The sequence below is a fragment of the Telopea speciosissima genome, chromosome 2, assembly GCF_018873765.1.
Source record: "Telopea speciosissima isolate NSW1024214 ecotype Mountain lineage chromosome 2, Tspe_v1, whole genome shotgun sequence".
NCBI lineage: Eukaryota > Viridiplantae > Streptophyta > Magnoliopsida > Proteales > Proteaceae > Telopea > Telopea speciosissima.
In genome coordinates, this window is record NC_057917.1 from 14,610,247 (window position 1) to 14,638,133 (window position 27,887).

At 39.8% G+C, this 27,887-nt stretch overlaps 1 protein-coding gene across 2 annotated transcripts; it reads left to right on the forward strand.

The window, feature by feature from the left end:
- Nucleotides 1-51: 51 nt before the first annotated feature.
- LOC122651320 (pumilio homolog 4-like) lies at nucleotides 52-27,747 on the forward strand. 2 transcript variants are annotated; one of them, XM_043844667.1, is made up of 12 exons: nucleotides 57-116; nucleotides 156-184; nucleotides 229-931; nucleotides 6,984-7,845; nucleotides 7,952-8,498; nucleotides 8,587-8,728; nucleotides 8,815-8,922; nucleotides 12,121-12,333; nucleotides 12,412-12,522; nucleotides 18,234-18,428; nucleotides 26,961-27,135; nucleotides 27,214-27,747. In XM_043844667.1, exons 3-12 carry the CDS (start codon nucleotides 239-241, stop codon nucleotides 27,249-27,251), a joined length of 3,084 nt encoding a protein of 1,027 aa, XP_043700602.1. In that variant the 5' UTR covers nucleotides 57-116; nucleotides 156-184; nucleotides 229-238; the 3' UTR covers nucleotides 27,252-27,747. The 2 variants fall into 2 exon arrangements, with proteins under 2 accessions (XP_043700603.1, XP_043700602.1); XM_043844668.1 differs by lacking the exons at nucleotides 18,234-18,428; nucleotides 26,961-27,135; nucleotides 27,214-27,747 and having other exon boundaries at nucleotides 52-116; nucleotides 12,403-12,522.
- The last annotated feature ends 140 nt before the right edge of the window (nucleotides 27,748-27,887 follow it).

A 27,887-nucleotide genomic window follows, 5' to 3' on the forward strand; every position in this document is an offset into this window, starting at 1 on the left:
TTAGTGATAGGTATTATAATTTTGGATCTGAGATCGATAAAATCGAAGTAATCGGAGGATATCGATCGGGTTTGGTGTTATGTTCTCTCGAATTTCCTGTTTATGTGTTTCTAATTATTTTTTCGGCGAATCGTTTGGGTTATCTCGTCTTTACCGATTGTGTTGATGCGTTTATGGCGTAAAGGTGTGGAATTTGGTTCCTGAAATCTGTTTCTTATCGCTATTCAAGGTTTTGAGAATGGTCTCAGAGAGTCCGTTAAACATGCTGTCGGATCTTGGTGTGCAGCCGACCCTAAGGGACGGACTTAGAGGATCAAACATGAATTCAGAAGATAGATTGGGAAATGAGATTGAGTTCTTGCTGCGAGAGCAGCGTAGTAAAGACACAATCGATCGTGAGAGGGATCTCAATATCTTCAGAAGCGGTAGCGCTCCTCCGACAGTGGAGGGATCCTTGAATGCTGTGGGGAGTCTGATTAGGAATAATGGCACTGACATTTCAGGGATCAGTCAGAATGCTAATACCAATGGAATTCTGTCAGATGAAGAAATTCGCTCGCATCCTGCTTATCTGTCTTACTACTATTCACATGAAAATATAAATCCCAGGCTTCCTCCTCCTCTACTCTCAAAGGAGGATTGGCGTGTTGCGCAGCGATTTCAGGCTGGGACATCGGCACTTGGGGGTCTTGGAGATCGGTGGAAGAAGGATGTATTAAATGTGGGTGAAAGTAGGTCGCTCTTCTCATTGCAGCCTGGTCTTTTGGCACAGAGGGATGAAGGAAATTTAGTGGAACCGAGGACGGTCACACCAAGGAATCTTACCAGGCAACCTTCTGCAGAATGGCTTGAGAGGGGGACTGACGGACTTATTGGGTTGGCTGGTGTGGGGTTGGCTGCGAGGAGGAAGAGCTTGGCTGACATGCTACAGGTGTTTGATGCCTTCTGAAACCCATAGCTTTGCTTTTAATACTCGTAGCTCTCATTCTATTTATGGAACTTACCACTATCCCCCCCCCCCCCCCCACCTCCCTGTGGAAAAAAAGGAATAAAAATTACTTACCAACATTAAGATGTATTAACTTCATGTTATCTTAAATTAATATAGATTATATATGTAGTTCTGCATTATTTAATCTGTTGAATGCTTTCCAATTTGTTGTTTACATATCTTAAGATAGTTTAACTTACCTTGCTGCTGTTTTCCCCCAATGGTATCTATTTGCATGAGTGACGAAGGGTTGACTGTCTGAAGTATTTTGCTGACATTTACTTGATGGTAGGTGTTGCTATTTAATTTCTTAAAGGTGCTCTTGTTGTTGCATTGGTTAATATTTTGATTGAAGAGACAAAAATTGCTGATATTTATACATCTTTGCAATAGAAAGCTACTTACGTCATGAAATGCTGTTTTATTTTCTGCTTCTCAATTTTCAATTAATTTCGTTACAAATGCTTTGTCTTATTAACAGCTATGTTTGATAATTAGTGACTATTCTGTTCCTAATGTATTTTTTTGGATGAATATTCTGTTCCTAATGTTGATCTGACTTAAGGTTGAAAGTGTGAAATGTAACAAAAACTTGATGGCTCATTAATGGCGTCCAACCCAAAAGCCCAAGCTTAAGGGTGGAGAGGCCCTTCCAAGGTCATAAGCCAAGCTGCCACACACTACCTGACTTATGTGGGATTAAAGTCTCCTCCCATTCCTGGCCATGGAGTGCATTCACTGCATCAACTCCCCCCAACTTTAGGCCATGGGCCCCCACATGGCCGGTGCACCGACAACCTGCTCTGATAGCACTTAATGACTTCCAACCCAAAAGCCTGAGCTTAAGGGTGGAGAGGCCCTTCCAAGGTCATAAGCTAAGCTGCCGCACACTACCCGACCAATGTGGGACTAAAGTCCCCTCCCATTCCTGGCCATGGAGCGGATTCACTGCATCACTCATATATCTACTAATGCTGCTCATTCTTTATATATGGACAAATTGGAATGCGGTTCTCCCATTAAGAGCACCCAGATAGATGCGCAAACTGGAAAATATTATCTCAATAAAACATTTTTAACTGTATATTGTTGTACTTTAGACTTAGAGTACATAACAATGAGGATTAGAGATATGCTGATATTTCAACCAGTGCACAACTCCGATTACTAGATTGTACTACTGTGCCAAAAAAGGGCATACCCAGTGCACGAGGCTCCCGCTATTGCGGGGTCTGGGGAGGGTCATAATGTACGCAGCCTTACCCCTGCTTTCGCAGAGCCAAAGTTGTTGAATTTGAAAAGTGCTTTCTTGTAATAGTAACCAATTATGAATTTATGATCTAATGGTTTCTGAAAATGAGCCCTCGTGTTGAGTCTCTAAGTCATGCATTGCATTGTCATTTGACCCGGAGGGTCGTGGGAGAGACTGAACTTTGCCATTTTAATAGCCTTAGTGAAAAAGTGAGAAATGGTATTACATTGTGTGCAAATTGATAGGGCCGTAGCTGAATCGGTAACGACTTCCTCCTACAGGTATTTATCTATACCAAAGGTACACCCACCCCCGACTTCCTCTCCCCCTTAAACTTCTCAACGACTCTGCTTTCCCCCCTTCCCAAACTCATTCTTGATTCTCCTCCTTAAACTTCTCAACGGTCCTCCTTTCCTCCTTTCATCCCCCCCCCACCAGAATAAAATAAAAAAAGACCAAACCCTTACGGCTGCTCTGCATCTGAGCTGAACACCACAGGAGTTCGTCGACAAGGATCCTTTGAGGGTTCTTTGGCCAAGGATTAGGAGAGCTCTCTAGTTTCAGGGTTGATCCTTCATGCCATTATATGTTCTGTATTATAAGCTAAAGCTGGACTGTGATTGCATACGCTCAAACTGACTCTGTTTTGGTCAGACCTCATTTCATTAGGTCACTTATCTATATTTCATCAGACTACTTATCTATATCTCAGTAGATTACTTATATTTTGCCACTGGTTGTGTTATTGCTGGGCTAATATCGTATAACCCTTTTAGTCTCTTGTTATTTATTATTCATTGCGTTCTTGTTACCCATTGAGTTGAATCATCTATTTGTTTTGCGTTTCCTCTATTTTTGTGTATGAACTGCAAGCACATATACTGCTTAATCACCTTGCTTAGCGTGACAAAAGTTGCACCATCGTATTGGCAGCATTCCCTTTATATATGTTATGTTGTTCTAGCCACTTCTTTTACTGCTGCTATTTTGAGCACTGGTTTGGGAGGTTCTGAGATATTTATTCCTGTGTTTGAATCACTTGTTTTCGCTTTACAACATTATTTGTTTAGTTCTATGCACTGTTGAACCATCCCGATATCTTGCTTTGTTTGAATACACACCTTTTTTTAGTTGGGTGAGTGTCTTTTAATGCATTAAGTACCCTTTTTGTATATTCTTATCTACTATATATCTATTTTCTTATAGTGGTGCGTCATGTAGGCAGCCGGCACTTTATTTATTCAGCCAATCACCTTTTGCATGGATCCTCTTATTTTCTGATTTCTTTTTCTTTTTCTTGTTATCATTTCTTTTCGTGGTTACCTGGCTAGGGCGTCCCTTGTATGCGACACACCGCGTCGACGCTTGGATGCAGTGATAAATAGGCAAGGGCAAGTGAGAGGAAATATACTAGCCCAAAATGTAGCATTAGATTAGCTTCCTGGATAATTGGATCCTTAACGGGTAAGAGCCTGGAGTTGATAGATGTTATGAGGAGACAAAGGATTAATATCGCTCGTATCCAAGAGACTAGATGGAAGGGTAACAAAGCTAAAGTGTTGGACGACTTCAAACTTTGGTATGAAGCCAAAGTAATAGAAACAGAGTGGGGATATTAGTGGACAAAGATCAAAAGAAGGATGTAGTGGAGGTCAAAAGATTGGGTGATAGGATTATATCCATCAAACTAGTGTTGGAGAAAGAGGTTGTCAATGTTGTTTGCGCTTACGCACCTTAGATAGGATTGGATGAAAGTAGTAAGTGCCAATTTTGGGACTCATGGATGATTTAGTGTAGGGTTTTGGTCAGGATGAAGCGATTATTATTGGAGGTGACTTGATAGGACATGTTGGGAGCGATTGTAAAGGCTATGAAGGTGTCAATGGAGGCTTCGGGGTTGGGAAGAGGAATGAGGAGGGGACCTCTATCCTAGAGTTTGTGGTAGCTTATGATCTATCCATTGTGAACACTTCCTTTGTAAAAAGAGAGGAGCACTTAGTTACCTACAAAAGTAGGATTCATACCAGTCAAATAGATTTTTTCCTAACTAGAGGGGCAAACAGAATGCTATGTAAGGACTATAAGGTTATTCTTGGGGAGTGTCTAACCACTTAACATAGACTGGTGGTCTTGGATATGTGCCTCAGTGCACAAAAGTGTAGGAGGAGGGAACCTATGTAACCTAAGATAAGATGGTGGGGACTAAAAGGGAAGGCCCTCGGCACATTTACTAAAACTGTGGTCAAATAAGGGCAGTGAGACTTTGAGGGAGACACCTATGTGATGTGGAACAAGATGATGACTTGTATTAAGAGGATTACAAAGAAATTATAGGAAAAGTGAAGGGTAGGTGTCAGGCCCCTAGGGAGACTTAGTGGTGGGATGAGGAGGTCCAAGAGCCATCACGACCAGGAAAAAGAGGTTTAAGACATGGCGACAAACTAAAGAAACATAAGATAAAAAAGAGGTATACTGAGGCCAGAAACGGGGCGAAGAAGATGGTGGGGATGGCTAGAGCGAGGAAATATGAAGGGCTCTACATTAATCTAAACACAAAGGAAGGGGGAAAAAACTATTTATAAAATAGCTAAAATGACAGAGGAGTAGAGATTTCGACCAGGTGAGATGTATAAAAAGGGAGGATGGAAGAGTATTGGTAAGGGATGAGGACATTGTGAGAAGATGGGATGAGTATATTTGTGAACTACTAAATGGAGATGGTTGGAGTATGACTGAACTGGATGATTGCATTATTCATCAAGACACCACACATCATAGATATGTACGAAAGGTTGGTGTGGTGGGAGTTAAAGAAGCCTTAAGAAAGACGAAAGTAGGCAAGACACCAGGCCCGGATGAGATCACAATAGAAGTGGGGAAGGCCCTAGGAGTATGTGGGGTATATTGGTTAACCAAGTTATTTAACAAGATTATGAACACAAGGAAAATGCCAGATGAATGGAGGAGAAGCATTGTAGTTCCGATCTACAAAAATAAGGGTGATATTAAGAGATGCAATAACTATGACATGCATAGTCTGGGTCTTGTGCCAAGTATAGCCTATTGGCATGGCACTAAATCTCGTTTCGTTTCGGTGTTTCGGTCTGATCGAAATTTCTGAGATACCGAAATTTCGACACGGTCGAAATATGGTATTTTTCTGTGGTTGTAAAATGCCAAAAATGATTGAGCTTTCCGAAATTTCCGAAATATTCGAAATATTGCATTTTTTCATATTGGACTTGCGTTTCGTTTCGGACAGGTCGAGATACTCGAAATATTCGATATCTTGACTGAAATTTCGCGAGTTTTAGTACTATGCCTATTGGAGGGCAAGGATCCAAGTTATCGACACCATGTAGCTGAGATATTCTTGATTTCTTGGGCTATCCTCTTTCCTCTTATTTTCATTTTCCATTTCTCACTTTTCTTATCTCATTTCTTCATTTCTCTTAGTTTCCTTTCCCTTTGTGAGGGCCTCAATTTTCCCTAATTTGTTTTGAAAGGATCCATGTAGCCGACCCCATTTAGTTGGGATAAGGCTAAGTTGTTGTTGTTGTTGTTGCTAAAAGCGTAAAACACTAAAACGTAAAATGCTTTTTCATTATTCACTTTTAGAAATATGCGACGACTTGAGATATCATGAGGGCCTCAGTTTTCCCTACTTACTTTTGAAAGGATCCATGTAGCTGACCCCATTTAGTTGGGATAAGGCTGAGTTGTTGTTGTTGCTAAAGGCGTAAAACACTAAAACGTAAAATGCTTTTTCATTTTTCACTTTTAGAAACATGTGACGAATTGAGATATCATGAAAGATTTCATGACCAAGGGTGGATTGCTCTTGTTCCATGTGGGATCTGACTTAAGGTTGAAGTCTAGTACATCAGGAGTGTTGACATGTGTCACTGGAAAAAAAGTGGGGGGGGGGGGGAGGTTGGAAACCCATAGTGGAGTCAAATGATATAGTTTGTTGAACCGAAGCTGGTTTTATATTGAAGATGGGAGGCACACAGAGTGCTGTGAGCCAAGGAAGATTCTACAGAATGTAAATGCATGATGTTCTAGAGGCACAAGCACTTCAGACTCTTTTGTGCTGCTGAGATGTGTAGCACAGTTTCCCTTGGCAGTAGTTTCTTACTGTAGGGCATCTTTAAAATTTTAGATGTAATTCCTTAGTCTTCAGTGTCTGCAGTTCTGAATATTCAGATCAATGTGGCTATTAGTTTTGCATTCTGTCTTTACCAGGATTTGTTGGCTTCATAGGCACCGCATATGCTTAAACAAAAATTTTTTCCCATCTTTATCATCATCTCTGATATTTTGTTCATCTCCTGCTTGTCTAACTCTGCTAGATCTAATTTGACTGTGCATGATGCTGGTTAGGTGGATAAACTGCTGCCTTTTCCATTCTATGCTTCCTTTTTCGTTTTCATTTAGAGGCCTCTACATCCTCAGTCTATGAGTTTAGAAACTGCTCCATTTTAGTTCTTGTCTTTCTTGGATCATGTTTCAGTTTAGATGCTCTCTTTTTGTTGGCATACAATCAATATCTGCAATCCATTCTTCTGGGTAATTGGTTCATCTATTTATCCTCCGAATGAGGCCTGTTCTGTTATATGTAGAGTGAGGCACACTGTTTAGTTGCCTCGTTGGGTTCCAAGTCCTTGGATTACATAACTTCAGCTATATTTTTTCCCCTCTCTTATGAATTTCTTTTTGCTGAGTAAGTTTCTTTTGCAGGAAGGACTTGTTTGGCCTACTCCTGTATCAGGTAATCTTTCACGCCCAGTGAGCCGGAGTGCTTTTGATGATGTTGTGGAGCCAATGGGCATATCTGACCCCCAATTGATGCAGTTAAGAAATGGAGTAGAATCTATGGAGGGCTTACATTCTGGAACAACTGCCCCTGGCCTGGTTAGAGTTCAGAGCTTTGGTTCATCTGTTTCTCAATCTTTTGCATCTGCTGTGGGTTCGTCACTGTCAAGAAATGCGACTCCTGAACCTCAGTTGGTTGGAAGGCCTCCAGCTCCTGGTTTTCCTCCCATGGGGGGTAGAGTTTCTTCTGCTGAAAAGAAAGTTACTGGTTCAAATGCCTTTCATAATATTTCTTCTAGCATGGTAGACACTGCTGACATTGCTGCTACTTTATCTGGCTTAAGCATGTCTAAAAACCGACTTTATGATGAAGATAGTCATGCTCAGTCTCAACTTAAACAAGAATTTAATAATCAGTCTAATTTTCCTTGTGATATGCCAAATGGTCATAGCCAAGGCTTGCAGCATCCACATGTTGACAAGCCTGAAGCTGAGACACTAACCATACCTACTATCTATAAAGATTTGGCAAAGAAAAATGCAACTTTAACTGACCTAAATGTTTCTAAAATGAATTTGGATGGGCAAATGAACTTTCCCAAAAGAGCATCATCTTCTGCTGGTCTGTATACAAAAGTACCTTCCTTGGGTTCTGCTGGTTTCGAAGGACCTAATGTCCATTATCAGAATACTGATTTGCCAAGGACTGATTTTGTTGGCTATATGACTCATGGACATTCTATTAACCAGAGGCTGAATTCAGCGTTGAATGATCACCTTGATACAGGTCATTCTTTTTCTTCCTGACAACTTTTCTGTTGCTTCCTTCCATCTAAGAACCTTAGACCTTTTATTGTTGACAATTGTTTTGCTTTCCAATGCGTCTTTGACAGGGAGTATAGAAGGCCAAAATCTGAGTCGAAGCGGGAATCAAGTAGGTTCTGGCCTTCAAGTGCCTGTTATGGACCCACTATATTTACAGTACCTGCAAAGAAATTCTGATTATGCAGCACAGGCTGCAGCTACCCTAAGGGATCCTTCTTTGGGGAGGAATTACCTCAGCAGTTCACATGCTGAGTTTCTTGGGTTTCAGAAAGCATACCTTGAGGCATTGCTTGTGCAACAGAAACAACAGTATGGCATGCCTTTTCTAGGTAAATCAGGTACTTTAAATCATGGTTACTATGGGACTCCTGCTTTTGGTCTTGGCATGCCGTATCCAGGAAGCCCAATGGGAAGTCCTATTAGGCAGAATGAACGAGTCTCACGTTTCCCATCTATGACAAGAAGTTCAATGGGAGGGTCTGTGGGATCCTGGCACTCAGAGAATGATGGAAATATGGAAGAAAGTTTTGCCTCATCATTGTTGGAAGAGTTCAAAAACAACAAGACTAGGTGTTTTGAACTTTCAGAAATTGTCGATCATGCAGTTGAATTCAGGTATTATTTGGTATTTTGTGGTATTTTATTCTACTCATGTAGCTACAGGCAAGGGAACTGAATTCTCTCTCCTTATCTTTCAATGCAGTGTGGATCAGTATGGGAGTCGTTTTATTCAGCAAAAACTAGAAACTGCCACTGTGGAAGAAAAGAACAAGATATTTCCAGAGATCATTCCTCATGCTCATACCTTGATGACAGATGTCTTTGGAAACTATGTTATTCAGAAAGTATTTGTTTCACCAAAAATGCAGCTCAGTAAATTTGCCAAAGTATTTTGAACTTATCACTGACATAGCTTTTCTTGAACTGGCAGTTTTTTGAACATGGTACGGAGAGTCAAAGAAAGGAGTTGGCTAGCCAGCTTACGGGTCATGTTCTGCCTCTCAGTCTTCAAATGTATGGTTGCAGAGTGATTCAGAAGGTGCTTTCTGAACTTTGGCTCTTTCTCTGCGTTTACGTTTTCTTCAATGCTCTGGTGTTGCTTCACTTTTTGTTTACATGAAGTTCAAAATTTGAATTTTCATGTTTCCTTGATACTCTTCTGTTTGGAATGCTACTTCCTTAGGCACTGGCCTATTAGATATCACCTGATTAAGTGATTTGAGGCAGACAGTGTTTTGCTAGCACAAATTCGATATGAAAGTTTTGCCTCTTCATTATTGAGTCTCTGTGGAAGAAAAGTTTATTCCTTTTGACATGAAACAGTTGGTCAGCCCAAAGGAAAATAATTGCCATAGTTGTCATGTCGCTTAGTGCTCTGTATGCCAATGTTTCTATTCTAAAAAACTGATTCTGGTTCTGGCACAGTTTTTTTGTGTTTCTGTCTTTTTGGATCGATTCTGGGTCCTTAAATACTGTATGGTGACACTCAAAACTGGGAAAAAACAGAAACCTGTATGGATCGCACTTAACAGAATCGTTTCTCCTGTTTACAAAAAATTACATAAAATGCCACCTGCTGGGATGGGTTTCCGTGGAGGGTGAAGGCGAGTTGTAGAGATGGATTTCTACAGAGGGTTTCCACAGTGAATGCTGCCTTATATTCGTTCACCAGAACAGAGGTTGGAGTCCTTGGCTTTGATCGCGCAGAGTTTGGAGTCGCTGGCCTCGATTAGCATGAAGACGACTAAGTGCACCTTCGATTCAACCACAAGAAGGCTTCGATCAAGCAGAGGTTGGAGTCGCTGGCGAGAAGACAAAGAAGATTACCTTCGATCCAACCACAAGAGGGCTTCGATCGTGCAAATCTTGCTAGTCGTTGGCTTCGATTGCGCAGTGGTTGAAGACACTGGTTTCGTGAAGACAACGAATTGCTAGAGTTATGCGAATGAAGACACTGGTTTTTATGAGTTTTATGTTTTGTGAGGCAAAACCCAAAATAATAACCCTCATGACTTAAGTTCACGACTTGTTTCTCCGCCTTTTCATAGAACCGATTCTCAAGGGAGAAAAACACTCAAGTGAGGCTCAAAACTATTCCTAGATTCTGGTTCATTTCAAAAAACAAAAAAAGGACCAGTAATGCCATACAGTTTTCAGCCCATTTCTGTTAAAAAAAAAAAAAAAGAAGAGAAAAACACCAGAATGATTTTTTAGAATGTTGCCATACGGAGCCTAGGTGACCCAAGGCGTTGGGACTTGGGAGGGGCCTGGACGCAAGGCTACACCAACAAAGCGACCAAGTCTAAAACCCTCCCAAATAGGATCCCAAGACAAAAAACACTACTCAGCTGTAACCCAGAATTGACTGAAAACTCAAACCTCTCTGAATAACATGTGCAGAGATCCTAGAAACAATGAAACTGAAATTAATTCCAATCCGACCAACAGAATTGAATGAAACTTGGGTTGATTCTCTATTTCAGCAATCTAATCCAAACCACCATGGTATTATAGAAATCAGATGGTGGAATCAAAACTAATTTGAAAAACTCAAGTCTGAAATAGAACATAGGACAGAAAACAGGAGAATTTAAATTATATCAGATCTGTGAATCAGTCAATCAGATCAGCATTTAACGTAGGTCAAAGAACTGTCTTAGGGAGGCCTTGAATGCCTTAAAATGTGGAGGGAATCTGATGGACAGATTCCTCACTACAGGGAATCTCGTTTTCAGCAAGAGGCTCACTGCCAGGTCTATTTGAGAGGGTTCTTGCTGTGATTTAAACCCCAGTATGAACTGCATGCAAACAGTATTTAAAGAGATGAAAATCCCTCACAATCTCAGGTTAAATTGAATTCCAGCAAGCACACAAAGAACAGATTGTAAGTTGTAACAGTACTTACTTGAGAAGGAGAAAACAGAGTAAGAGAAGAAAGGGAAGGATAACTATGGCTTCCCACCAACAAGGTAAGGAATCGCACTGCCCTCCAAGGATATCTGACCCCTTACTGAATCGCACAGCATCCATTGAAGAGAACTACAAACTTTATTCATCATGAATCGCCTATGAGCCTTGGCTCTTACAAGCTATATATAGAAACGGAATAAGAATCCTAATCTGACTAGGAAAATCAAATCCTATTGCTAATTTCAAAACATAGTTGAAAAAGGAATCATAATACTAATAGGAATACTTAAATAGCTAACTAACTAAGCCTAATCACATATGCCTACCTTCTACCCATATTTTAGGCCCATTACAGTGAAAACACATGGGATTAAAGGCCTAACACATGCATAACCTCACCCAAGGCTTATTTCCATTAAAGCAAGCCCATTATGTGACTTATCTGCGTCAAACCACCAGTTTTAACAAAAGGAAATTAAGAACTGAATCTATAAATCAAGAAGAAACTTAAGTGGCAGGTTTGTAGTGACATTCTGATGTTGTGAGCAGATCTGAAACTAGAAGAACAATGCGATAACAGAAAATGGACAAGGTGAATGTTTAATCCCTTGAAATGACTTTACTGGTGTTAGTGAATTACAGAGCCTAGGTGCTCGTGCATCTGAATAATTGGTTTCAGGTTTTCAACAAGGCTGATATTTTGGCATTTGACCATGACTTGCAAATGTGCCAGAACATGGACAAGTATAATGTTTTTATGTGCATTTACAATTTTAATCTTAGTTTTGTTTCTAAATTGAGTCTTCAGTGGCCTTCAATTAATCTCTGTGCTTTCGTATTAATTTGCTTTGTGATTGAGATGTGATTTTTTGGGCTATTAACTCCATCCTTTGGGAATTTGTACATTGGTGTTTGCATCTCTATTGATCCTCGGACTCTTAGTGTGAGCTTGAGATTCTTTGACTTGATCAATGCATATAAGAACCTTAATAAAATCTGGAATGTCTAGTGTAGCAAACAAACCCAGGTTTGGTTGGGTTGGGCAGTTGGTAACAGGAAGAAATGACTGTTTAATATCACAAACGGAGCAAACGGAGGATGGTCTATGATCAGCGGCTGTCATGCGAGTCACACTGTCGCTCCTCCATTGATCCTCCAGACTCTTATTGAGAGCTTGAGACTTCATTAGATTGCTTTTCTGGTATTTTGCAGTTTTATATGGACATGTGGTTTCTTTTGAGAATATATCAAGAATTTTTCCAGTTTTAGATCTTTTTCTTTTTGGTATTTATACTCTGTAGATTTATTTTTGTCATTGCTCCTACAGGCTTTGGAGGTAGTTGATGTGGATCAACAGACTCAGATGGTGTCAGAGCTTGATGGTTCAGTCATGAAATGTGTTCGTGATCAGAATGGTAATCATGTCATCCAGAAGTGTATTGAGTGTGTCCCCCAAGATCGCATTCAGTTCATTATTTCAGCTTTCTATGGGCAAGTTGTGGCACTCTCCACCCACCCATACGGCTGCCGGGTCATTCAGGTGAGAAGCCTATTTTTTGTCGTCATTCTTCATCAACAGGTCTTTCTATGCCAGCCTCTGAATACTTTGTGTTAGCAGAGGGTTCTGGAGCACTGTGATGATGCCTATACACAATGTATAATCATGGAAGAAATCCTGCAGTCTGTTTGTACACTGGCACAAGACCAGTACGGAAATTATGTAGTTCAGGTAATGAGATCACCCAGAATAGCATACATTTTCTCTTTCCAGAGGCAGAGAGTCATCATAGGATTACTGGTTGTTTTCCTGATTTTATTTTTCTATTTACTTTGCTTTGTTGCTTTTATCACTGTTTTTCACATAACCTATACTCAAACACATGCAGAAGCTTCATTGCTTCCATGGATTCTGCTGAAGGGTCGCCACTGCTTTTGATGCTAACATTAGTGTGTTGCATGTTTTTTTTCTTTGAATGGTTTCGAAAAATGTCACCCGCAACGTTTCTTTTTTCTTTTTTACCATGGGCCGTTACCAGCTGAAGTCAAGCTAAGCTCTACCCTGCTTAGCTTGGATTTATACTCAAGCTCATCCTAGGCTCTCTGATGAAATCGCTTGACTGAGGCTTGTGCCAACTTGTTAAAGATTTGTTATGCTTTAGTTTGTTGCCCACTCGCACTGCCTCAACCTGGTTGCAATATTCCATTTTCTTCCTAATTTCCAAATCTTTAAATCTATGATCCAGACCCCATGACCGAAGTTAAATAAACTGACAACAGATTGTTTTAGATCTGTTTTCGGTTTTTTGGGAATAAACCACAAATCGATCCTCAGATTCGTACAAATAAGAAGTTTGATGCAATGAATCATGTCGTTTTTGCTTAGTGCATTGATTCATAGCAAAAATAGAGTTAAAAATGCAAGATTTGAGCAAGAAAGTAAGGTTTTGGATTTTATCTCACTTGCACAGGCTAAACACTTACAATCCAAGATTTGTAGAGGTTTAATGATAGAAACAAAATGCAATTTTCTGGGTTAGAATCATTTTTTATGTAGGAAAGGAATCCCTAACTCGAACCAAAGCAAAAAAGTTGGACTAATAGGTTTCAACGAGTCTGGGTTTTCTTTTCCTCCGAGGCTCTATTTTTCTGCAGGTTTTAAGGTAAGTATTGATAAGTGTCGACCCATATCTGGTCGTATAGACCAATACAATATGATACATTTGAAAATAAAATAAAATAATATGTATCATATCGGTACCCAAAAGATACAAAACGAAATGGCCAACACCTATTGATACTTAAAACCCTGCTTGCAGTAATGTAATGCTAGTCCACTAGTAGCCTAACTCCAAATAGTATCCCACAAACAGACAAAACAGTATGTTTAACCATAGTTGTCAAGGCGTCAAGGCGGATCTCTATTCTCTAGGGGCCTAGGCGACTGCCGCCTAAGTGTAGGGCGCCTTGCACTAGGTTAATTGGTGTCGGACCAGGTTTTGGCACTTATTTATGCCAAATATTATTTAAGTAAATGATTTGTATTTCATTTACTTAAGATATTATTCATAAATAGCAAATACCCCCTATTGAATCCAATAAAAATAGTTAAAAAATAAAATTCCAAAAGGATAAAAAGTCAACCCGCCAGTTCATGAACAAAAACTGGATTTTTGGCGTTAGGTGAAATTTTCAACTTTCTAATGCTGCGCTTTTTCTCAAATCTAAAAATTCCATAGTTCTTAATATGGTAAAACATTGCTAAAAACCCAAAGTGTGGTAAAATATTCATTTATTAAAAGTTGTATTTTTATTCAAAGCGATTTTGATAGCATTGCACACACCAAATAAGGTTTGACCGGAACATAACTCCTTCAATATCAATCAGATTTAAGCAATCTTGGATTTGTTGGAAAGCTGGTTTTGTGTTCTACCTAATACAAAAAGTCTCATGTGAAAATAAAATCATTTGATCAGTCAAACTTCTTAGAGAACAAGAACATTTCTCTAAATCGATAGCAGTTTAATTACTTATTGATAAGATCATATTTTCTAAGAGCAGTATAAACCAAATGTATGTTTTGATTGTTTCAAATTTTCAATAGCTTGCTTCTTCAGTTCTGTTGTCTTCTAGTTCTATGTTGATTTTTGTCGACTTTATGCGGCTTAATATTGATTTTTTGATTACTTGATGCGACTTAATGCTGATTTTTGATGACTTGATGTGGCTTGATATTGATTTTTTATGATTTGATGTGGCTTAATGTTGATTTTGATGATATGAGGTACATATTGTAGCATGCTAAATAATGTTAGAAAAGAGGGGAAATAAAAATAATGCTTGGGCGCCTTGGTCGCTTAAGTGCTTAGGCACCCGTCCACCGCCTTAGGTCTCCTTGACAACTATGTCTTTTAACACTTGGTTCCAGCAACAAGATAATAGAAAATCACCCAACAGTAGGGTATTTCAACCCTTAATTACAACCCTCAGTTATACTCAACAGTACCTTAAGAAGAGGTCTAATCATAAAACAACACAAGTTAAGGGCTATTGGCTGGGCTGTTTAGGCTAAAAAACCAGAAGCTCAATGGATCTCAGACTTAGAAACTAGGCTGTTCTGATGGACTTGATATCACAGTCGAGGGTATGGTGGTTGCAATGGATCAACTCTTCAAAATTATAACCAATTCGAATGGTTAGATGCTGAGAAATCAAGGTGTCTCAGAAATAGAAACTAAGGATCAGAATTAGTAACTAACTGAGATAGACAAACCTAATCATCGGATGTGCACCAAACCAATATCGAATGAAGGTAGTTGAATGTTGAATCAGTGCTCCAAATATCGGCCTAACTAATACTTGGATGTGCTGATCTGATAGCTCAAAAATTCTGGGAGAAAACCCAGTTTTTGATGAACCGCAGGTGCTGGAATGCTTGCTCAGATCACAACCAAGGCAGCAGCACTTTAGGATTTCAATGTGATCTTCTAGATGGAAATAACAGCTTCAATAGAGCTTGGTTGGTCTCAGGTGTGCTGAGAAAATAAACAAGTATGGAGGAAGAGTTGGAGATCGATTGGAGAAGAGAAGGGAGGAAGGGAGAAGGCTATCTCAACCAAGGGTATCACACTCTGAGGTCTCTAAGCTCACTGTGTCTCACAGCATTGTATTGCACAAAGCAAATCAGTTTCTTCTTCATTAAATCGTGGGGAAGGACCAGCAGGTTCATTATATTATATAGTTGAAACTTTATAAAAATATAAAATTACAGCAAAGGGAAACTAGAAACTTGTTCCTCAAGCAATTGCATGGCTGTAGCTAAGCAACAATAGACTAATATAAAAGGAAACAAAAACTGAAATAAAAAAGGAAATAACTTGAGCAATAATGTAGCTTGCAGCCCAAGTAACTAATCCCTACGATTTTGGATTTGAATGAGCCAACAACACCCAGCTGCATGGGCTGGCCCAGCCAAGGCTGGTTGGCTCATGTTTTTTGATTAATGGACCACGTCCTTGCTGATTTCTGTGGCTATACTAATTGATCCGCATCATGCAGCTCCTTGTCAGCAATGTCCTTATCTTTAAACATGTGAAGAAAAATGAACACATGATATGGAACAACTTTCGTTGCAATAGGATCTTTCACATGCTCCTTTTTTGCTCGAAGGGACTGAACTTCTTCAGTAGGCTCAGTAGAAACAAGTTTTTTTTTAGCCTCTTTCAACTCATTTTGTGGTTGCATTGTTGGCGTCGGTTCAACTGGCTTTAAAGAGCTATCACGCTCATGGTTCAAGATTTCGCGAAATATCCCGATATATATCGGGATATTTCGGAAATCTCGACAGTACCGAGACGAAATGGCAAGGCGAAATGGAAAAAGTTCATATTTCGGTGATATTTTGTGATATTTCGGCGATATTTCGTGATATTTATTGTGAGTCTTGCACTCTTGTGAGTTGTGAACTTGTGACTTTGTGTATTGACTATTGAGTATTGAACTATTGACTATTATGGAGTTTATGAGTTGTGAGTTATGACTTATGAGTTATTTTTGTTTCATTACTTTGTTTAAAGTTCGTACATGTCTTTTAGTACCTAATCAATGTGTATTTAACTATTTATAAATCAGGGTCGACGACCGTATACTGTCAATCAAGGGTGGAAACCCAAAACACCGCTTTGAGTTCATTTTTTTTGCAATATGAAGATTTAAATGTGTTTATTTAGCTTAAATAAGGATGTACATGAAGTATTAGGCCTTAATATGGCCAAAAACCCACCGAGATGGAGTACCAAAATATGGCAGAAAAAATACCATATTTCGACGATATTTCAGTATATTTTGGATATTTCGGCCATCTCGATTAGCCCAAGATACCGAGATATCGCGAGATTTTAAACTATGATCACGTTGTAACCCTTGCAAGATAATAATTTGTTGTAGATGAGATGGCTTTAACGATCATGAGTTCCCTTTAATATTAAGGACAACTTTCCGTTCTTCCATCCATGATTTACCAATTATAATGACATTGGAAGAAGGAAGTGCATGACATTTGCCACCATCAAAGTAGGAAGAAATTGAAAATTAATGAAAACATCAGCAATAAATTCAACAATAAAAATTGATTTACCACTAGTCTAGTAGTTTTTTTTTTTTTTTTTTTTTTTTTCTATTAGTTGCGATGCGAACAGGCGTTTACTTATGAGATTAGTTGAGTAGGCATGCGTTAGTTGTCTGCTATAAGATAGCTAGTTGTGGGGCTTTCAACATAAAAAAGGCTTCAGCCTATCCGGCTTGGCTTTGCCATCACTCATGACTTGTAATGTAGTCGGCCCGGAATGCCTTTGTAGTCTTTCACTTCGCACTAATGATTTCCAAGAAAAATTAACTGTTAGAGATCCTCAACATCAGTGAAGATGTTTAAGAGTTCCACTCAAGTGGTTAGAGTCCAAGTGGTCATTAATAAATAGTCAAAGACTTTCCAACTTTTTAACCATGCAACATTAAGCACTATCACACGGAAGACCGCACGACAGTCACAGAAGACCGTGGTTGCAGGGACTTGGAATAGTCATTCTTGGACATGCACGAAAGATGGTCATGGAAGACCCTGTCATCGTTTGTCTAAGAAGACTTGATCTCATAACTCTTGGATGTTCTTGGAAGATCACATGGTAGACCGCAATAGTCGTTCGCTGATACTTAGCATTAAAACCTCGGTTGTCCATGAGTTTAGACTTCGATTATTTTGGATATGCCAATTAAGCTCAGTTGTCTTTCCCTGATCATAGAAGACCGTGTACAACATACTAAGATTTCTTTCCAAGTCAAACCACCTAGTTTCTTGGTTTTTCCATTTAGGTCATTTTTGTCATTTTTGGGCTTTTCACGTCCTATTGATCATGTACATTAAGATTACAAAGATATTTGAAACATGTTCAAATCCTAATGCCAAGTCTTGAAGGAATGTTCCATTTGATGTAGCATTTAACTCCTTGATTTTTTAAGCACACGGAAGACCGTTTTCAATAGTTCTTCTTCCAATCTTTCCTCAACTTTATCTCTTCAGCAGCTTGGGTAACATCTATCTCTTAGTACATGTAGCACACACATTAGTATACCCGAACACAAATCACACAATGGTTTTCATATCCAAAACTCTTAATATATGGAATCTTCCAAGTCCAACATCTATTGATATCCAACATTTCTAGTTTGAGGTATGTAGCCAAGTCCTTCATGGAACATTTTTGGTTGAATCTCATACAGCCTGATATTTTTCTGTCTTGTTTTGTGTTATTGGTTTGAATCAATCACTTCTTTCCTTGCTGTCTTTTTTTGAATATACATTTGTTTCGTTCTTTGCTTTATTGTTTTTATTCTTTTATGCCTGACGTTGGTGCCTTTTCCTTTTTTCCGTCCCTCTTTTTGTTCAGCATGTGTTGCAACATGGGAAACCACACGAACGATCTGCTATTATCAGCAAGCTAGCTGGACAGATAGTAAAGATGAGTCAACAGAAGTTTGCTTCTAATGTTGTAGAGAAGTGCTTAACTTTTGGTGGTCCCGACGAACGTCAACTTTTGGTAAATGAGATGCTCGGTTCCACAGAGGAGAATGAGCCCTTGCAGGTTTGTGAGACCCTCTTTTCCTTCTTAAATTACGATAGATTATTTTTATGTTTAGAAACTCAATATCTGTACTTATATGTCCCCACACTCCCCACCCCCCCCCCCCCCCATAAAAAAAGAAGGAAATCAGTATCTATACTAACTGGAATGGTGTTACCGGTAGTTATTGGATGCAACGCAAATTGATTCCAGCTTACCATGTTCTTCCAAACAAATCTTAGCGTAATCCTTATCATTCTCGAACATGCCAAGATTAAGTGCATAATAAAAATCATGAAAAGCTATTTTTAAATAGTTTTTCATGATTTTGTTAGAGTTCATAAGGGTATTTTGGGCACAGGCCTATTATATTGTAACTTGATGTAATGTTTTCTTTTCCTTTTTTCCTTTTACCTCCCTTAACTATCTTATATTAGCATGGGGGGGCAAGGATGTAAATTTTCTTTCTTAGTTAAGTGAGCAATATATGAAAGAGTAGTGAAGATATTCATAACACATTACCACCGAACTCTTGTTCTCTATTTCCTTGTCTCCTTCTTCCCTCTTCTTCTCCCATCTCCTTCCCTCTTCCTTCCTTACATTCACTACCTAAATTCCAACTTGGTATCAGAGCTTCACGGTTTAAGAGTCGTATTTCTTTTCTTGCTTTCCTATTTCCTCTCTTTGGAATCCTAAGGCACAAAGGATTCCAAGGAGGAGGTTGCTATGTGAATCGATTGAAGTAGTATGAGATAGGTTTTGTTCAATGCCTACATGAAGATTTCAAGTTGTTATTTGAGCTACCTTGAAAAGCCCACATGAAGATTTCAAGCTTCTAGAGTTACCTCCTTGTTCTAGGGTTACCGATAGCTCCCTGTTGCAGGCCCTCTCTCTCAGCATGTGTTTAGGCTATGGTATGGCTCACTAGAATCACACAGGGGTCATCTTTATGCACCATATGGCCTCCTTTATTGATAAGAGGAGCTGTTAGAACACAACACACAACTCCTCTTGTAATCCGCCGGGTACAACTGATATTGGGTTTTTTTTTTCTCTCTCGCTCTCTCTCTCTCTTTTTTTTTTACATTTGGAACGCAATGTGTGATGTTCTTAGTTGTGAAATGGTTATGCAATGCCTTATATGGACTCTTTGAGTTGTTATGACTTATGAGTTGATGCTACTCTTTGGAGGGTTTGTATAAGTGGAAGTTTATCAAAGTTGATGTTTATTTCTCTTGGTTGAGATTTTTTCTCTTGTATTGGACTGTGTATTTGGGTTGAGTGTGTACTCCCCACTTGGATTGGATATTTTTTCCATATTGTTGGATACCTTTCTACACTATGCCTGATTCGGATGTCTCCGGGAGAGGTTTGGCTGATTCACAGCCTACTTTGGTAGCCCCTCAGTTAGTTTTTGAGAATCCTCATTACCTGGATCTCCATTGTGAAGCTCGATAACACCAACTACTTGGACTGGGCTCACTTTGTGAAGCTTTCCCTTCGGAGTAAAGGGAAACTTGGATATATTACCGGCGCTATTACGGCTCCGGAGCCCTGCTCTCCTACAGCCAAGGGCCACCCCATGGAGATGATAGAGTTAGGCCTAAATGCAACCATTATGGGAGACCTGGGCACAAGAGAGAGAGGTGTTGGGCTTTTCATGGCCGTCCTCTTGGTACACATAGTGGATCTACTGGTGTTCGTGGTGGCCGCAGAGGGGGAGCTTGAGCACATTCTGTGATGATTGAGACTGCTACTTAGGAGTACCCACCTAGCATACAAGCTACTTCCAGCTTTACTCTCCAGGGAGGACATTGCTGCATTTCACTGGGTCATGTCACACCTGGGCAGCTCACCTTCTACACCCACAGTGGCAGATTCCTCATCACCCTCAGCTGCAGGCCTCCACATCAGCTCCTAGATAGTTTTGTTATCACAATAAAGTCTTAAGTGCTTCAGTATCAAACCCCAACTCTTGAACCAGCCTCTTCAATCATAAGAGTTCACAAACTCCATGGGCCCTAGCCCTAAACTCTGCCTCTGCACTAGATCTTCCTCCCAAGGTCCTTGGGTGCGTTCGTTATGTTCATGTTAATAAATCCTCTCGGACTAAACTTGACCCCAAGGCCCTCAAATGCCTCTTTCTTGGGTATTCCTCTACAACCAAAGGCTACAAGTACTACCATCCTCCTCCTCGTCGGCGTCTCCTCTCCAAAGATGTCACCTTCCTTGAATCCGTGCCCTTCTTTGCTCCTCATCAGCATCCTTTTCAGGGGGAGAATAGTGGGAGTGAAAAGGCAGGTAATGATATTCCCTTTCTTTTTGCCCTACCTATCTCTCTTTTTATGCTTGACATTGGGAAACATAGAGAAATATATGTGGTTGATATTTATGATCAATCAGGTGTTGATTTTGACAATATGAAGGAGTTAAATGTGTACAAAAGAGGCTCCTGGAGGAAGAAGACCTGCCAAAAGTCCTCTTTGGATCCACATCCTGAGCTCCACCCTCCTCAATCAGGTAACATCCCTTCTCTTCCCTTTGAGTTAGATCTTCCCATTGTTATTCGAAAGGGAAAAAGAGTTTGTACTAATTCCATAGCTCAGTTTGTTTCTTATGATGCTATCTTCTCTACAGGTATTGCCTTCACTGCTGCCCTTTCCTCCAATTCCATTCTAAAGAATGTTACTGAGGCCATGGTTGACCCAAATTGGAAGCAATCAATGTCTGAAGAGATGACAGTTCTTTTTTCAAGAACTGTACTTGGAAACTGGTTAATCTTCCCAGGGGGAGAGTTCCAGTTATTAATTAGTTGGATGTAGATGGGTTTATACCATTAAGTACAGATTAGATGGTACTATTGAGATATATAGGGCCAGGTTGGTGGTCAAAGGATACAATCAGGTGTATAGCATTGACTATCAGGAAAATCTCACTCCTGTGGCTGAACACAACTCGATTAGAGTTCTCCTACCTTTGGCGGCAAATAGGGGGATTGGCCATTGTACCAACTGGATGTGAAGAATGCCTTTCTTCATGGCGACTTAGAAGAGGAAGTATATATGTAGACTCCTCTTGGCTTTACATTTCCGTCAGTCGAAGGGAAAGTGTGCCTCTTAAAAATGGCACTTTATGGTCTCAAACAGTCTCCCAGGGCTTGGTTTGAGAGGTTCAGATAGGCCATTTTGAAGAATGGTACTCTCAGAGCCAAGCTGATCATACATTGTTTACCTGACGAGGTAATGACACTATCATAGCCCTCATCGTCTATGTGGATGATATTGTGGTGATTGGGAACAATAAGGTTGAGATAATGAGACTAAAGTCCTATTTGGCCCAACAATTTGAGATTAAAGATCTTGGACCTTTGAAGTATTTCTTGGGAATTGAGGTGTCAAGAACTAAGAAGGGAATAAACGTCTGCCAAAGAAAGTTTGTGCTGGACTTACTAAAAGAGACAGGAATGTTGGATTGCAAGCCATCAAACTCTCCTATTGATCAGAATCATAAAACTCTCCTATTGATCAGAATCATAAACTAGGAGAAGACTATGTACCTCCTCTTGTTGATTCAAGGAAACACCAGAGGCTTGTAGCGAAATTGATTTATCTCTCTTTGACTCGCCCAGATATCACCTATGTAGTTGGGGTGGTGAGTCAGTTTATGCATGCTCCCAAGAGTGGGCACGCACTTAGATGCCGTATACCAGATCCTTAGATACTTGAAGAGTTGAAGTCTGGCCCAAGATAAGGACTTCTATATGCCAAGCACAACCATTTGAGAATTGAAGGTTGATGCTGATTGTGCTGGTTCAGTTTCAGACAGACGATCTACATCAGGCTATTGTACATTTGTGGGTGACAACTTGGTCACATGGAGGAGCAAAAAACAACCTATGGTAGCCAGATCTAGTGCAGAGGCAGAGTTTAGGGCTATGGCCTATGGAGTTTGTGAACTCTTATGGTTGAAGAGGCTGGTTCAAGAGTTGGGGTTTGATATTGAAGCATCTATGAGACTTTATTATGATAACAAAGCTGCCATGAGTTTCGCCCACAACCTTGTGCAACAGGACAAGATAAAGCATATTGAGGTGGATAGGTACTTCATCAAAGAGAAGATTGACTCCGGCCACATATGCACTCGTTTTGTGAGAATTGGTGATCAGTTAGCAAACATCTTCACCAAGGGCCTTATTTCTCATCAGTTCAATACTCTTCAGTGCAAGTTGGGATGTATGACATATTTTTTTTAATAGATAGGCCCCAAGGATAATTGAATTCGTGACCTCTTAATTATGAGGTGTTGGTCTTTACCAGCTTGAGGGGGAGTGTTAGAGTTCATAAGGGTATTTTAGGCACATGCCTGTTATATTATAACTTGATGTAATGTGTTCTTTTCCTTTTACCTCCCTTAGCTATCTTATATTAGCATAGGGGGGCAAAGATGTAATTTTCCTTTCTTAGCTAAGTGAGCAATATATGAAAGAGTTGTAAAGATATTCTCAACACACATTACCACCGAACTCTCTTCTTCTCTATTTCCTTGTATAAGTAGCAATGACTTTTGAATTATTAATCAATACTGAAGTCGCAGTTCTTTGTTTTATAGCTCATGTACTACCGTTTTGTCCCTTTGCCTCGAAATTTGTTATTATGTAGCTGTAGCAGTTTAGTGGGAAATTACAAAATTATGGAAAGACATTGCTTGCTTGTCATCCTTTAGATTTTTTTAGATGTTGAGGAAGTCATGGAACATGTTAGATCATTTTTTTTAGTGGATGGATTTTTGTTGCCTCAAATGTTGCTATTTTCAAATTTGAGTCATCCTGTTCCTTGAAATTTCTCTTGAGGTCAAAATTATTGCAGTAAGGGTGATTTTAGCATTGATCCTTAACAAAAAAAAAAATTGTACCAGCAGGTCAGTTGTCAAAAATATCTAAGGTTGCATGTTGCCTAAACTAAAATTCACTAGTGATGGAAGATTAGGTTTAACTTTTGAGGGTAACAAGAGCGTTCTCGAGGTGATGCCAAGTTGTCCGGTGTCCATTGAACCCATCATAGGTGAGATTTGAGCTAGGTACTTGCCTAAATTGCAACTTCCCAAGTGGCATACAGAATTGAAGGAGCCTTTGCATTGGATGTTATTGATGTTGCTTTGTATACTATGTTGTGAACGTGTAATGTCAAAGAATCTGTTCTGTTGCTTCTCTTTTTCCCAGCCAAGAAATTAACAAAATTTTTGAGTACGTGGGCCTTTTTAAATCTTAGGGAAAATTACACTGCGACCCCCTGAGGTTTGTCCTAAATACAGAGTGACCCCCTGTGTTTTTAAATTATACAGCCGCACTCCTTGAGTGGACGGTGTTAAATAATACAATGTAAAATGCCAACTTTGCCCTCATCTAATATCATTAACCAAAAACTGTTAAATAATACAATGTAAAATGTCAACTTTGCCCTCTTCTAAGATCATAAGTCAAAAACCTTTTTTTTTTTTTTTAATCTCTGAACTTACTTGACATTCACAGTTTCAGTTATCTCCATAAATATAGAGTTACAGAACACCAGATGGTTAAAGACTAAAATACCCTAGATTCCTTACAAATATAACTCCCACCCCTCCAGCAGTCCAGCTAGAAGAAAAATCCTAAAAAAACAAAGAAGAATAGAAGAAACCGTAAAAAACACTGTTATTTACTCTAATAGGAAAAGTCTATCAGTGAGCTTTTAATTGACAGTGCAGGCAACTGCATAAGCCCATGACTTGAGATGCTCTTTCATGGCTGTTCCATCACTTAATGGAGGCATCTTCATTTGCTAGAGGCATTCAAACTCTTGAAATCCGCATGTTTTCTCCATCCACTGAAACCCAGGAAGGACTAAGACCTCTCTGTGACTGAAACCCAGTTCAATGACTTCCTGCAATCTGTGATTCTTCCTTCTTTTCATACTGGGATCACAACATTTCTTCTCTTTTCTAGATTTTCTTCCCCTCCATGGTGATGACTCCGAAGAGCTTTCAAACCCTTCCACTACAAGGGATTTCATGATCCGCATTTCGGTTTCGGGACTGAAGTCCTTGGATTTTGAGCTTGTCTCAACCAAAATCTCAGAATTTGGAGACAGAATTGGCTGTTTCAGAGGGTTGGACTTATCGGTTTGGGTTGTTCTGTTCTTGGAGGGTCTTTGAGTTGTGGTTCATCGGTATTTCCATCTCCACAGGATGAGAAGGAAAGTGATGGTGGTGGTGAGGTGAAGATATTAGAGAAGAACCAGAGATTATCTAAGCTTTCAAGGATGGCTTGGCCGGCCATCCATTAAAAAGGAGATCAGTGCAGAGTCCTGAGGAGGAGAGAACAGAGCTTCGGATGTCCAAAAAAACCAAAAACCTATTCAAACTGATCATAAAACAAAAACCTTCAAGCAACAGCAAACGACTGTCTCCATCAAATCTTGACAGAAATTGATCCAAACCAAAAACGAAAGAAAATCAGAAGTGAAACACCTTCCTGCAAGACCGAGCACCACCGACTGAAACCCTCTTTTCATTTTTCTTCATTCCTACCAAAAAAAGCCAAACCCAATCGATTGAGAAAATCAGAAGTGAAACCCTTCCTACAAGACCGAGCACCACTGACTGAAACCCTCTTTTCATTTTTCTTCATTCCTGCCAAAAAACCTAACCCAATCGAATCTCTCTCCAATCCTATTTTCTCTCTGTTCGTTTCTGGTTTTGGGTTCCACTTGGTTCCATCGATTCTCATTTTTCCTCACCAGCTTCTCAAATATGGATGGAAGACCCAAGTCTAGCTTCATCAGAGAATGGCAGCTCCTTTGATTGCCAGTCGTCCTCACAATCTCCAGTGAACCCCCCCCCTCTTCTCTGGTTTGGGAGAATCGCAGTCAGATGAGATTTTAGGCACAGTTGTTGATTGGTCCCCTGTGAACCCCACCTCCCTCTTCTCTGGTTTGGGAGCATTGCCGCAAATCCGTAAGGGATGCCGTAAGCTTACACCCTAGAAGGGGTATATTAGTCATTTGAAGACAAACTTAACCAACACTGTAACAGCTAACTAACGGAGTGGGGCTGACTGTAACAACTAACCTAGACTCAAGGGGTGCGGCTATATAATTTAGAAACACAGGGGGTTGCTGTGTATTTATTACAAACCTCAGGGGGTGGCAGTGTAATTTTCCCAAAATCTTATAATGTTATATTGATAATAAAATTGGTTCAGAAGCAAATTAAGTAACATAGCCAAAGTTTGGCCAGTGCAGTTCCTGGGTGATGCCTTGCCTTAGTGACCAGAGGGTGGTCCGTCTCCTGGGCTCACCTGTTTTAACAATTTAGTCATGTGTATTTTTCTATGATTGCATTGCATTCTAAAACTTGAGCTTCACATGCATTGTGTGTGATATCCTTCTGGTATATTTATACATATCTTGTGAAATTTATACATAAATCTGAGCTTCACACCTTGTCAAGCCAGTTGCTTTCATCTTTATCCTTTTGTCAATGCAGTCACTCTTATCCTTATCCTTATGTCAGTTCTTGCCTTTGTTCATGCATCCTTTTTTTTTGGGGGGGGGGGGGGGGGAGGGGGGGTTCATTTACCTGGCTGTGGTTCAGTTCATTTTTTTGTGCACTCCTAACTTTGCCACTTTGTGGGTCGCCGAATAGAACTCCTGACTGATACTGGACTGTATCATACAGCTCCTGTATCATTGACATGACTGTTTGTAAGTCGCCTTTAACCATTGAATCCTACAAACAGAGTTTCAGGTTAAGTTGGTTCACTAGTTGGGGAGTTTAGGCAGCTCCACTTAAAACTTTTCTTGTGCTGGATAACAGATGGTGAAAGCCTGAAAGGTAAATGGAACCTAAAGTAGCTGATCTTCCCTTTCTATAGCCCTGCTGCTGGCATTTTCTGCTTCACCTTCAGGTTCAAATTGACTTCTGGGCAAACTAATATTACCCTAGAGAATTAAGGTGGATTCTATGACGTATGTGGAGGCTGCTAAGAGGACCCCAGGGTCACCTATTTAGCTGACCCCTCAACTGCAATACACCACATGGTATTCTGTCTTTCAGCCTCTTTTTAAGAAACTTTTTATTCGTATGAGGTCCATTCTATTTTTGGGGCCCCTCTAGACGGCTGACTGTAAGTTCCCCCAACATTTTCGATCTAGGAATATAAATGTGTTGATGAGTAGGTCTTGCATTTAACATTGTTGATTCAACATCAACATCAGTGGCATGCCTTAGAATTAGACTGGCATCATTCCAGTAACGGTTGGACTCGACATTCGGGTATCTGGTATATGGCATTCCATTCCTAGTGCTGCATATTGTTTTTATAATTTTATTAGAAGGCAAAGCATTTACCCCTGGCTCTCCTTTTCATCACTTTCAAGCAAGAAGCCTGAAAGGCCTATTTTGTATATGCAAATTGTCAACTTGAGGGAGTGGATGCAGAATAAATGCTTTACATCGTTTTTGTATGTACTATCTTGGTGTTGTTTAATGGATAAAGACAAAAATGCAAAATGACAGGCCATGATGAAAGATCCATTCGCAAATTATGTGGTACAGAAGGTACTAGAGACTTGTGATGATCAGAGCCGTGAGTTGATCCTCTCGCGCATCAAGGTCCATTTGAATGCCCTTAAGAGATATACTTATGGTAAACATATCGTTGCACGTGTTGAAAAACTCATCACAGCGGGAGGTGAGTATTTCTGTAACAATTTTGGGTTCTAATTTCTCCCTGAGTCATTCTAATGCTACATCTTAATTGTGGTTGCAGAAAGACGCATAGGCCTTTCGTCTTCATATTCTTCTTGAGGACCCATGAAAGCAATAGGTCACAGATCCTTGTACAGCTAACAGGGCTGGTAGTCTTAGCAAATCAGCCTGAGTCTTTATTTTCTTCCGAGAATCGGAGGACAGAGGCATTAGAGTTTAGTGGCAGTATGAATTAGATTTTAATATTTGTAAATAAAGGAAAAGATATAGGTCTACTGTAATAAGATTTTGGTTCTCCCCCAATCTCCCAACATGTATATTCGGCATGGTGTTTTAATTTGATTATGACAGAGATCATCTATGAGGAGGGTCATACTTAGGTTGTTTAGGCAAATAGAGATCAGAGGCAGAGTGATCCCCAGATGATCTGCCTTGCAAGGTAAATGTACAACGTCCCCAAGAATCTGTAAAGAAAGAAATCCGCTGTGTAGCCGGTTAAAAGAACTGTAAAGAACAGTGTATGTGCCGTTTGGTCGCGAGGTCCGTGTCTAGTTACTCAAGGAGTTTTTATTAATAAATATTTTTGCATCTCTTCCGGGAATCTAATCTGTGTGTTACTATTTCATAGATTTTTATATATAATAATAATAATCTCTTCTTCATTACCCATTGTTTCGAGCTTGTTACAGTGTATCTAATGTCATAAAATGTAGGTGTTGAAGATGCTTAATTGTC

Coding starts and splice junctions, on each gene's coding strand:
- LOC122651320 (XM_043844667.1), top strand. CDS start 239: ATGGTCTCAGAGAGTCCGTTAAACATGCTGTCGGATCTTGGTGTGCAG. Junction 7,846..7,951: donor GAATGATCACCTTGATACAG/GTCATTCTTTTT, acceptor CGTCTTTGACAG/GGAGTATAGAAGGCCAAAAT. Junction 27,136..27,213: donor AAAACTCATCACAGCGGGAG/GTGAGTATTTCT, acceptor TTGTGGTTGCAG/AAAGACGCATAGGCCTTTCG.